This window comes from Piliocolobus tephrosceles, chromosome 4, assembly GCF_002776525.5.
Source record: "Piliocolobus tephrosceles isolate RC106 chromosome 4, ASM277652v3, whole genome shotgun sequence".
NCBI classification, from domain to species: Eukaryota; Metazoa; Chordata; class Mammalia; order Primates; family Cercopithecidae; genus Piliocolobus; species Piliocolobus tephrosceles.
The window spans coordinates 53,290,522-53,303,383 of NC_045437.1; the positions used below are offsets into that span (position 1 = coordinate 53,290,522).

The 12,862-nt window shown below is 39.8% G+C and overlaps 1 protein-coding gene across 3 annotated transcripts in view; it reads right to left on the reverse strand.

Moving 5' to 3' along the window:
* The window catches only part of NLN (neurolysin), a 102,501-nt gene that overhangs the window by 25,834 nt on the left and 63,805 nt on the right, over nt 1-12,862 (reverse strand). For 2 of the 3 annotated variants that reach the window (XM_023210450.1, XM_023210452.1), the window contains exons 8-9: nt 10,335-10,701; nt 6,140-6,341 (exon numbers count right to left, since the gene is read on the reverse strand). In XM_023210450.1, coding sequence (XP_023066218.1) covers nt 6,140-6,341; nt 10,335-10,701 — 569 coding nt within the window. The remainder of the gene's footprint in view (nt 1-6,139; nt 6,342-10,334; nt 10,702-12,862) is intronic. The other variant, XM_023210451.1, reaches the window with a different exon arrangement.

Consider the following 12,862-nt stretch of genomic DNA (forward strand, 5'->3'; position numbering starts at 1 on the left):
AAAATGCACTTAGCAAATGAAAGAAATAAGCACATTCCCAAATGAACATTATGCGTTAATACATTCATATTTTGGTTTATGACTTCATTTATTTTATTTTCACATGTATTGTTTGTATATGTAAAAGCAAACAAATAAAATAACAAAAAGAAGATCCTGAAATAAATTACATCTAATGTAAAAGTCACAAACTCTAACAGTGTGCAGGAGTTGGGGCTAGGGAGACAGGGTGACAGCAGAGGCCACAAGGTTGACGATAGGGAGTTCACTGTATTTTAGGACTGAAACCTCAACGGTCAACTCGCACAGAGGGAAACCTAGAAATAAATAAATGCATCCATTCCACATTTGCATTCATTCTACATTATTAGAGTGTCATTTAATAAACATAGGAGAAGGAAGTCTATCCAACGCGACCACACGTTTGGAAGACTAAATTCAGACCATGAAATAGTGTTGTCTCCAGTGCATGGAATGGGAGCACAACTAGGCAATAAAGTAGAGTAGTTAGGTCGTGAGTATCAGACCCTGGGCAGGTCCATCTATGTCTCAGATTTTTTCACTTGGAAAATGGGGACAATAACAGTACCCATCTACTTCAGAGTGTAATGTGAAGATAAAAATGAATGAATGAATGTAAAGCCTATCTTCTTCTCAGCCTGCATATTCTGCCTGACTAGGTATGGTCTTGATGGGTCTAACCTGGTTTGTCTTTCACTTCCTGAGGGTTAATACTGAAGATAAATACACCCACACAGGTCTTTAGCTAATCCTCCATCACTCCCAATACTCCAAGCTGCTCTTTCTGTTATTGTTTCAGGAATCAAACTTCTAAGTAGGCAGCAGTCATGAAAACAAAACAACCAAATACAAACGTGATGGTTTCCAATCACCTTCCATAGATCTTCACTCAAAACCCACTGAAGGTAAGCATTTGTGAATTCTTTTGAACCTTAAGTGGTAGTAAATTGCCTTACGGCAAATGGTCTTCTCCCCCCCCTTTCTAGTTTTGAGTTGTATATTGATCTCAAAAGAGCTGAATTACACATAAGCATAGTTTTCAGAATACTTCACATAGGCATGGCACCTTATGCTTTTCCAAGTGCCTTTTCACATACTGCTTGGTTTAATTCTCCCAACCATCCAGGGAAGTACATAGAATTGCTGTTGTCCCCATTTTCTGAATAAGAAAAAAGAGATGGTTCAAAGAGTTTAAATAACTTTCCCCAAGTCACACAGCCTGGCCCACAGAAACACAGATGATGTTTGATCCAGTGCTCTTGTCGTAACACCAGGGTGCCTTTCTGACTAATACATGGTACATTTATCTACAGCAGTATCTAATCCAAATATTTAGAGCAGACGAGCTGCTTTGTTTAGTAATTTTCAACCAAATTAATGATTTCAAGTCACATAATTTGAAGTTCCTCTGCCCATCCCTTTCACATTTAATTAAGAAGGCTTTAGTGTAATTCTGATGTGTTTCCATAGAATAATGACATCTTTACAATTCAAAATCATCACCGCTCTTAATGTACAACATAACACAGACATCATAATGGAGGCTAAGAGGCATTACTACTCTACAGAAGTTCAAAGGCCAGTGGTTACTGACAGCTCAAACCACAATAAAGCCATGCAACAGGAACAGATACTAGAGATATCACCTCTTGATTGCTATCTTCAAAATTACCTACCTACCCTGTAAACGTAATACGAGTGAAACTCATGTCCTGACTGATGAGATAGTAGACATATTGATCTAGCACATCTACATGTTTGAAAACTAGATGTTCTTGCCAACATGTTTAAATATTATGATGACAAGCTCAAACGAGCTCTTCTAGTCACGAAACCTGCCAATTGCCACAGTGGAGAGCTCAAACACTGAGCTGCCATTTCTTAAAACCAATCTACTGAATATATGTGGCAAATTTTTTAATTCACTATATATTTCTCAGGTAAACTAGAAGTATTACTGAACATAGAAGTTGTCAATCTCCATATTCACTATCATCTATTTTAGGTCAGTACAAAAGGCTTTCAAATTATAAATTTGCAAATATATTGATTGGTGCCTATGAAAAACAAAAGTGGTGATCACTGCTGATGACCTTAAAAGTTCTTAAAATATTACAGGCTATCTGAAAGGATTAATAGACAAGAAGATAATTTTCAAAGATAATCTCATGAAGATATGACCAAGCAAAGAATTGTAACAACACACTATTCATCAGTATGACACATTTTGTGCTCATGGATGAGGTTAGGCAAAACTTTAAGAACTGAATATGTCTACTGTTTCAAGAGAGACACACTAAGCTGGTGAATGCAATATATATATTAATAGTTCAGTCACGAGTCAGACAGCTCTAAAATGTCAGAGTACCAAAAAAGATTTTCCAGTACTAAATTGACTATCTCAAAAGATCACGATTAATGTAAGAAATAATGGGAACAATGGAATGAGTTGTGGAGAACTGACCAAATACATGGCAAGCCTTTGATAATAAGTTTATAAGAGGACTGTGCCTGAAAAAAGAACATGCATCAACAGCATTGAAAACTCTATTTGAAGATCACTATTATCTTAATAAATGTGATTAAAAGACCAAAATGCTTCCTTATGAAATAACCAAGTAAGAAGGAAACTGCTATAACTCAGGAGTTCTTAACTTGAGATTCATTATGGTGAGGGCTTTGAGGGGTCTGTGAGCCCTTTGGAATTTTACGCATATTTGTAGGTGTATTTTTCTACAAGAGGTACCCACAGCATAAATCAGATTTTCATAGGGTCCTCAGATCCAAAAATGTGAGCATCCACTATTTTAAAAGCAGGTCATTATTAATCTATGTACAAATATATAACTGGATTTTGGATAAGTAATACACCATAAGTTTAAAATTAAGAAAAATATTTTTGACTTTTCTAAATTATAAAAATGTTTTTTTAAATGCAAACTGGAGTTATCCTAATTAAAGGAAATGTCAACCAGTGTGGATATTGATAGAAGGTCCACATGATAAATATTTCAGGGATCCTAGTGCTATGACAAGAGATTTTATTTATTTATTTTGAGACAGAATCTCACTCTGTCACCCTGGCTGGAGTGCAGTGGCACTATCTTGGTTCACTGCAGTTTCTGCCTCCTGGGTTCAAGCGATTCTCCTGCCTCAGCCTCCTGAGTAGCTGGGATTAAAGGTATGTGCCATCATGCCCGGCTAATTTTTGTATTCTTAGTTGAGACGGGGTTTTGCCATGTTGGCCAGGCTAGTCTTGAACTCCTGATGTCACATGACCTGCCTGCCTGGGCCTCCCAAAGTGCTTGGATGACAGGTATGAGCCACCACGCTTGGCCTATTTTATTTATTTTTTGAACAGGCTCTGGTCCTATTGCCCAGGCTGGAGTGCAATGGCACAACCTCGGCTCACTGCAACTTCCATCTCCCAGGCTCAAATCATCCTCCCACTTCAGCCTCCCAAGTACCTGGGACTACTGCAGCCTCCCAAAGTGCTGGGGATGTGGGTATGAGCTGCCAGGCCTAGCCTTGCAAAGCCTAGCCACACTACCACACCCAGCTAATTTTTTTGTATTTTTGGTAGAGATGAGTTTTCGTCATGTTGCCCAGCTTGGTCTTGAACTCCTGGGGTCAAGCAATCCTCCCGCCTCGGCCTCCCAAAGTGCTGGGATTACAGGCATGAACCACCATGTCCAGTCAGTGCTATGATAATAGATTTTAAAATCACCTAAGAAAGAAAGGTTAGATTATTCTGAAAGATTTATTTTCCTTGGATTAAAGAGAGATTAAAATGGTTATATCAGGACATTTCTCTGGACATATTCATATATTATTTCCCTCTGTTTTTTAAAACAAAAGATGGAAGCACCAGGATAAAAGATAAAATGTTGAAAGAACGAAACAGTTTTTAAACAAAGGTGACAGAAGCATTTTGGAAATGAATGGGTACATTTTGGGTTATTACAATGATTAGGGCTACTCTGGGATATAAGGATGCTGGATGCACAGGATTGATTCTGCCCATGTTGGGACAACAAAAAGACTGTTCCATATCCTGCTTGTCATTCATACTCCCTGCTGGACTATTCACATAAATGAAAAAAACTATCAGTAACTGAGCCGAGAAACTAACCCCACTGTACATATTTTTGCAAAGCATTTTTTTTTTGAGACAGGGTCTCACTTTTTCACCCAGGCTGGAGTGCAGTGGCGTGAACACAGCTCACCACAGCCTGGACATCCTGGGCTCAGGCAATCCTCCTGCCTCAGCCTTCCGTGTAGCTGGGACTACATGTGTGTGCCATCATGCCTGGCTAATTTTTGTATTTTTTGTAGAGACTGGGTTTCACAATGTTGCTGGTCTTGAACTCCTGAGTTCAGGCGATCTGCCAGCCTCGACCTCCCAACGTGCTGGGGCTGCGGGTGTGAGCTGCTATGCCTAGCCTTGTGAAGCATTTTTTTACACAATTTTAATTTCTAAGACTACAAGTGCTAGGATCTACTGTGTAAATCGAAGTGAGATTACTTGTCTTTGAAGTTTCCCAGGAAGTGTTCATCATATTGGAAAATCATGCCACCATTGTCAGCACTGTTCTAGGACTTGAGCTGACAACAAAAACCACTTCAATCAGTTTGCACTTGCTGATGCTCCATTCAGGATTACTTCCACACAGTGCAAACCTCCGGCATACTTCATTATGTCTTACTGCATAGTCATATCCAAGCATTATCACTTGAAAAACACAAAAATTTCTTCCATTTATATTCAGTGAGGACACTGTACTGATTTAAAAAGATTCTCTGTATAAAGACCATTAAGGAAAATCCAAATAAATTGTGGTGTTCAGTCAGGAGTACTGTATGAATGCTGGCTTCTTAGCTATGACAAATGTGCTATTGGAATGGAAGATGTTAGAAGTAGGGGTGAGAGGGTGAGGGGTATACAGGCAATCTTTGTATTGTCTTTGCAAGTTTTCTATGAATCTAAAAGTATCCTAATAAAAAGGTTTTTGTTTTTGTCACTGTTGTTTTTTAAGTCTACCTTTAGAGACATATAAATATTTCAAATTTGGAAAACTGTACCTTCATTTATGTTACTATCAGTTTTTTGAGTGGTTTTCTTTCTTTTTTTTTAAGTCAAGGTCTTGCTCTGTCACCTAGGCTGGAGTGCAGTGGCACAATCATGGCTCACTGCAATCTCAACCTCCTGGACTCAAGTGATCCTTCCACATCAGCCTCACAAGTAGCTGGGACCACAGGCATATACCACCATGCCTGGATAATTTTTGTATTTTTGTTTGTTTTACCATGTTGCCCAGGCTGTTCTCAAACTCCTAGACTCAAGCACTCCTTCCACCTTGGCCTCCCAAAGTGCTGGGATTACAAGCATGAGCCACCATGCCTGGCCAATAATAGTATATTTCAACTATTAGGTTGAATTGCTGAACTAGACATTTTCCTATGTTAATAATGGTTAAATGTTAGCAAGTTCATATGGTTCATGCTAGAATAGTCTGAGCCTAATTAAATGGATTGTATTACAAAGTTGAGAATAAATGTACTTTTTATTTTCAAAAATAAAAAATCAGTTTTAATCTACTGCACACATACACTTCCACTCTGCCAAATTCTTTGTATAGTTATACTATATTATCTATGATTTTAATTTGAAGTTAGTAAAGGGAAATGTTACAAAATTACTATTTAAAAATAAGTAAAGAGTCTAAGAGGATTGAAAAATCACTAAAGTAAACAAAGCATTGATAAGCAGGAGAGATTACAGCACAGTTTTTCTGAGAAATTTATACCAAATTCCTATGGAAAAGGATTCAAAGGAAAGAGCAAAGTATTTGTAACCTTTCCTTATAGATAGTCTTACTCTTTTTCCATAGGCTGTTATTCAAGAAACCTCTTTCACTGGTAGATGAACCTCCAAGTAAAAATATGTTGTGAAAGAGGACAGGATAAGGAAAATTTTGGTTTTGCAGGAGGCCTATCAAATTCTTGAACACATTCAGCTTCTGAAAAAACATGTTAGGAGCAGAAACCTGACAGCAGTCAGAAAGTTTTCTAAAAAAAAACCAACTGGCAGGTTTACTGGGGGGGGAAAAAAACTCACCTGTGCACAAATCTGATGCATCACGTGACCAAACTCATGGAAGTAAGTCCTCACCTCATCATGTCTCAGGAGAGAGGGACGACCTGCCACTGGCTGTGAGAAGTTCACCACGAGGGCAGCCACTGCCATCATCCGGCTTCCATCAGGCAGAAGGCAGCCAGGCTGGAGACCAAAGCAGGCCGCATGATTGTATTTTCCTTCCCTAGGAGCCAGAAACACACGTTGACAAGATAGGAAAATTCTCCTCTAGCAACTACATTGGCATGGCCTCTTCCAGTCATTAACACATAACTATGTGTTACCAGAGATGCTTTTAAACATTAATTTACCTTCTAGAAAGTAGGTTACTTTGCTAAAATGGAAAAACTAATGCTAAACAAACAATAACTCCACTATCACTGTGTGTGAGCTCCGAAGTTTCTTTTGTTGAAAAGTCTCGAGGTAAGAATGAAGAACGCATGTGACACCGACAGCTGAATGTCCAATTTATTTTAATGACGTTCTACTTTTTCTTTTTCAAAGATGGGATTATTAAACACTAAACAATGCTGAAACACAAATTTGAAATAAAAGAGACAGTTTGACTCACTAGGCAGCCTTTTCATTAAAATCGGAATAAAAAACTGAATTTCAGACAATAAGGTTTTTCCTTTTATTTGAGGAGGAATGAATCAGTAATTACAATTAAATAAGCTTCTTTTATAAACTAGACAGGCCTTTTTGAAACAGAATGCTTTTAGTTAGCCTGGGAAAATGCATAAATTATACTATCAATTAGTCTATTCTTAGATAGCGTGGCATCCGTGATGGTCTTTCCAAAAGCTATTAGACTTCATTCTCCAAAAGCTATCAGACTTCATTCTGGGACTAGGTATCCTTTCCCCCTTTTCTTTTGCTCAGAAGACTAATAGTACCTGTTTTTTTTTTTTTTACTTTGAGACAGAGTCTTGCTCTGTCACCCAGGCTGGAGTGCAGTGGCATGATCTCAGCTCACTGCAACCTTCGCCTCCCAGGTTCAAGCAATTCTCCTGCCTTTGCCTCCTGAGTAGCTGGTATTACAGGTGTGCACCACCATGCTGGTTAATTTTATTCTTGTTGTTTTGAGATGGAGTCTCGCTCTGTTGCGCAGGCTGGGGTATGGTGGCAAGATCCTGGCTCACTATAACCTCCACCTTCTGGGTTCAAATGATTCTCCTGCCTCAGCCTCTAGAGTAGTTGGGACTACAAGTGCCTGCCACCACGCCCAGCTAATTTTTGTATTTTTAGTAGAGATAGGGTTTTGCCATGATGGCCAAGCTGGTCTCAAACTCCTGACCTCAGGTGATCCGCCCTCCTTGGCCTCCCAAAGTGCTGGGACTATAGGTGTGAATCACTGTGCCCAGCCTGATTTTTGTATTTTTAGTAGAGACAGGGTTTCACCATGTTGGCCAAGCTGGTCTTGAATTCCTGGCCTCAGGTGATCCACCCACCTTGGCCTCCCAAAGTGCTGGGATTACAGCCACTGCACCCAGCCAGTACCTGGTCTTTTTAAAACCTATTCTGAATACCCTTTTTAAAAGTCAGTTAGACAAATAAAACAAGTTAATCCCTTTTACCTTTATGAAGAGAACATCTAAGATGACAGGAAGTAAACATTAACTTTAGGTCACTGCTTTCACAAAGATTACTCTCTGCCACCCACACCAGGGTGCTGGTAGCAATGACCAGATCTCTGAGTACAAAAGAAATTAATTATATCCCGGCAGTGAGACAGCAGAATGAGGTAGCAGGAATTGTTCTTTGACCCTGGAAAGAAAATCTGAGGACAGTTATGGCAGACTCCAATATTAAAGGATTACTCCTGAAAGAGTTCTTGGGTTAAAACTATATCCTGACACTTTTTAGTTAAAAATAAGACTCATCTATATTTGGCAGGGTTTTACTTTTAGGTCATAATATAAGTGAAAGTAAGTCCATAAAGCACCAGGTGATACAGTTTGGCTGTGTCTCCACCCAAAGCTCATCTTGAGCTGTGGTTATCATAATCCTCATGGACCATGGGAGGGACCCAGTGGGAAGTAATTGATTCATGGGGGCAGTTATCCCCATGCCAGTCTTATGATAGTGAGTGAGTTCTCACAAGATCTGATGGTTTTATAAGGGGCTTTCCTCCCTTTGCTTGGCACTTCCCCTTCTTGCTGTCACGTGAAGAAGGATGTGTTTGCTTCCCCTTCTGCCATGATTGTAAGTTTCCTGAGGTCTCCCAGGCCTTGCAGAACTGTAAGTCAATTAAACTTCTTTCCTTTATAAATTACCCAGTCTTAGTCAGTTCTTTACAGCATTGTGAGAACGGACTAATACACTGGGATAATCACTTAGGTGCTAAAAGACACTTCTGCCCACCAACTGGATGACACAGTTACTCAACCTACTTTTCAGCACTCAAAGTCAGTGGATTACAAACTTGTATGTATTACTGAATGAGGGGGATACTATACTCTCCTTTGATCTATTTAGTAAAATGATTAGTAATTATAAGAGATTGACTTTGCTTTAGAAAGTAGTCTGGGGAGAAAGAGATCCAAATCCTTTTGTGTCTGATGAAACACTATGGAATCTATAGTTATTACATGCTACAGACACAGTTATAACATTTTTATAATTGTTACCACTGATATCTGGGCAAGATGATTTGCATATATAGTCTTAATGCATAAAACAATCCTGTAAAAGGATTTTCAGTCCCATATTACAGAGGAAGAAACAGAATCTCAAAGAGGTTATGTCACTCGAGCATTCAAACTCAAATCTGACTGACTGCAAAGGTTTTTCTACTTCTACTAAACTGTGCTGCCTCTCAGCCAGACTGAAGGGAGTGGCCATAGATGATTAGCAGACAGATTACCTAATAAACATTCTGGTGCTCAATTTTATTTTATTTATGTTTTTTAAGAGTCTTGCTCTGTTGTCCAGGCTGGAGTATATTGGCGTGATCTTGGTTCCAGGGTTCAAGCTATTCTCATACCTTGGCCTCCCGAGTAGCTGAGACTACAGATGTCAGTTTAATTTTTGTATTTTTAGGAGAGATGGGGTTTCACCATATTGGCCAGGCTGATCTCGAACTCCTGACCTCAAGTGATCTGCCCACCTCAGCTTTCCAAAATGCTTGGATTACAGGTGTGGGCCACCATGCCTTGGTGGTGGTCAATATTAAATTAAGTAAATGTAGTACACAAACTAGATGATGATGATAATGACAATGGTAGCAGCTAACTTTGATTAAGCCTTCACTATGTGCTGAGCAGTATTCTAAATGCTTTGTATGTATTTAACCAATTTAATCCTTACAATGACCATACAAAGCAGGTACTATTAATATTCCCATTTTATAGGACCTATAATATAGGTAAGAAAACTGGGGCATAGAAAAGTTAAGTAACTTACCTAATAAATGATGATGCCAGACATTCTGGCTTCAGACCCACATTTTATATCTCTATACTAAGAAGCCCACTTGAGAAATATGAAAGAGTAGCGTCTGTTTTTTAACTAATTTTTTTAGAGCTAGGGTCTAGCTCTGTCACCTAGGCTAGAATGCAGCAGTGTGATAATAGCTCACTGTAACCTCAAACTCCTGGACTCAAGTGATCCTCCTGCTTCAGCACAGCTAGGACTACAGGTGTGCACTACCACACCTGGCTAATTTTTAATTATTATTATTATTTTTTGAGACAGGGTCTCACTCTGTCACCTAGGCTGGAGTGCAGTGTTGCAATCTTGGCTCACTGCAGCCTCCACCTCTGAGGCTCAAGTGATCCTCTCACCTCAGCCTCTCGAGTACCTGGGACTATAGGCATGTACCACCACACCTGGCTAATTTTTGTATTTTTTGTAACAACAGAGTTTTGCCATGTTGCCTAGGCTAGTCTTTAAGTCCTAGACTCAAGCAATCCACCTGCCTTGGCCTCCCAAAGTGCTGGGACTACAGGCATGAGCCACCGCACTTGACCTAATTTTTAAATTTTTTGTAGAGACAGGGCCTCACTGTGTTGCCCAGTCTGGTCTCAAACTCCCAGCCTCAAGCAATCCTCCCACCTTGGCCTCCCAAAGTGTTGGGATTACAGGCATGAGCCACTGTGCCTGGCCAAGAGTAGAGTCTTAAAGTAGGTAGCAGCTGAATCCCTAAGGTCCCTTCCAACAACGTGATCCTCAGTACCTTGGATACAGGTCCAAATAGAACTGTCCCAATACTTCTCCTGTAGCTTTATCCTTCACAGTATAAAGTGTAACACTCTTGTTCCAAACATGGGCATCTGTCACTTGCTCAAATGAGAGTCCTAACAACTCCTGGTAGGTGTTCAGCAAGCCTTCGGTGACCACCTCAATTGGGAAGTATTCCTTGAGGAACTCCTGGTCTATGGAGTACTTGAGTTCCTCTGTCTGAGTCATGTAGTAATATAGATCCCAGGCATTGATTTTCCCATCATATTCAAAACCCCTGTCTTCACATTCCTTTTTCTTCAAATTCAAAATAAACTCTCGTTCTGCTTCACCCAAGGGTTTTAACTTCTGGCTTAAATCATCTGTGAAGGAAAAGGGAAAAGTTAGTGATCTACTTGCTTTTGGGAGCAAACATACTCATAAATACCACCTGTGTTTTAGCATGGTGCTTCCTCCTTTGCAGTATTCAATACAGAAAAATCAGGAGAAAGAGGGAAAGGAGGAGGAAAAAAGTGAGGGAGGAAAGCAGGCTCTATTATGGAAGCACACTTTGCTCTTCGGGGTTATTGATTTTATGGTCCTAGCCCCTCTTTTATTTTATTTTATTTTTTATTTTTTATTTTTTTGAGACGGAGTCTCGCTCTGTCGCCCAGGCTGGAGTGCAGTGGCCCGATCTCAGCTCACTGCAAGCTCTACTCCCAGGTTCACACCATTCTCCTGCCTTAGCCTCCAGAGTAGCTGGGACTACAGGCATGCGCCACCACGCCTGGCTAGTTTTTTGTATTTTTTTTTTTTTTTTAGTAGAGATGGGGTTTCACTGTGTTAACCAGGATGGTCTCGATCTCCTGACCTCATGATCCACCCACCTTGGCCTCCCAAAATGCTGGGATTACAGGTATGAGCCACCGTGCCCGGCCGCCCCTTTTTCTTTTAACACCACCAGAACTGGGCAATGAGTTCCTCAATTCATCACCAAAGCTCAAGTTTATCTCAGAGAACACTGACTGAAGAATGTTATTCAGGAAGTAAAGCAACAGTGAAGCCAAAGTCATGTACGTGATTATTCTTCAATGCAGTTAGTTGGACTCCTAAGAAAGCTAGGAAAAACACATCAGATGTGACCTGTGGTCAATGTTATCCAGAAATTCCTATCAATGGGTTTAGTTTCTCATTACCCCATTTCTATGAAGGTCTATCTGGACACAGCAATTCCAGTTTTTAGCTGGAGAAAGTTCTGAGAACCACAAATTACATTGCTGTGGTCAATTTTTCACTTTACTGTATTTGGCTAAATGAGTATGGTCTTATGCATTTATTTTTTACATTTTTGTTACATATGTTAAGATACAAATGTGCCTGGCTTGGCAGAGGACATGGCAGTTCAGAAGGCAACCCCACAAAGTGAGAGATGGAGGAGCAGCCCGAGGAATACTGTGAAGAGAAATGAGGAAACTCATGGAGGATACAAAGATATAGTTTTCCATATATGTATGTGTGTGTGTTTGTGTGCATGTATGTATACACACGCACATGCGTGTGTGTGCGCACACACACACACACACACATATATATATATATAGAGAGAGAGAGAGCGAGCAAGTGAGAGAGTGAGAGAGTTCTGCTATGTTGCCCAGGCTGGACTCCAACTCCCAAATTCAAGGGATCCTCAAACCTTAGCCTCCCAAGAGGACACTTTGCATAGGAATATGCCAAACTCAAATTAGAAGGAAAACTCCTTTAAATGAATTAAGTTAGTCAGGTGGTTACTAAGGAACATTTTAGTGTATGCAATCCCCACTGAAGGAAACATTCTCTACAAACCTGTTAACTCTCTCAGCCATCCTCTTTTATACCATGCATCAGACTATAATTACCTGTTCACACTTCTGTTGTTTCCAGTAAGTGACAAATCCATTGAGAAAAGGACCTTGTCTCTTTTTAAAAAATTATCTTTATTTTCAGAGACAGGGTCTTGCTCTGTCACCCAGGCTGGAGCACAGTGGCATGATCATGGCTCACTGTAGCCTTGAACTCCTGGGCTCAAGGGATCCTCCCACCTCAGCCTCCCAAGTAGCTAAAATTACACAGGCACATCTCACCATGCCTGGCTAATTTTTAAATTTTTCTGTAGACACAGGGTTGGGGTCTCTTTGTTTCCCACGCTGGTCTTGGACTCTAGGCCTCAAGTAGTCCTCCTACATCGGCCTCCCAAAGTGCTGGGATTATAGGCATGAGCTGCCACGCCCAGCAAAAAGGACCTTGTTTTATTCCTTTCTGTAATCCTACTATTTAGCATACTGCCTAAGGCTGAATAGTTATTTCATAAATGTCTCATGAATGAATGAGTGAATTATACAATAACAAATATGTACCATTTATGGAGTTTAACCTTAATATAGTTATTAGATAATAGTTTTTATGTATATTATTTTATATTACAGTTATTAGATAATAGTTTTTATGTATATTATTTTATATTAGTTCTGTATATTAACAAGTGGTTTCTGGAATATTAAATGTTTT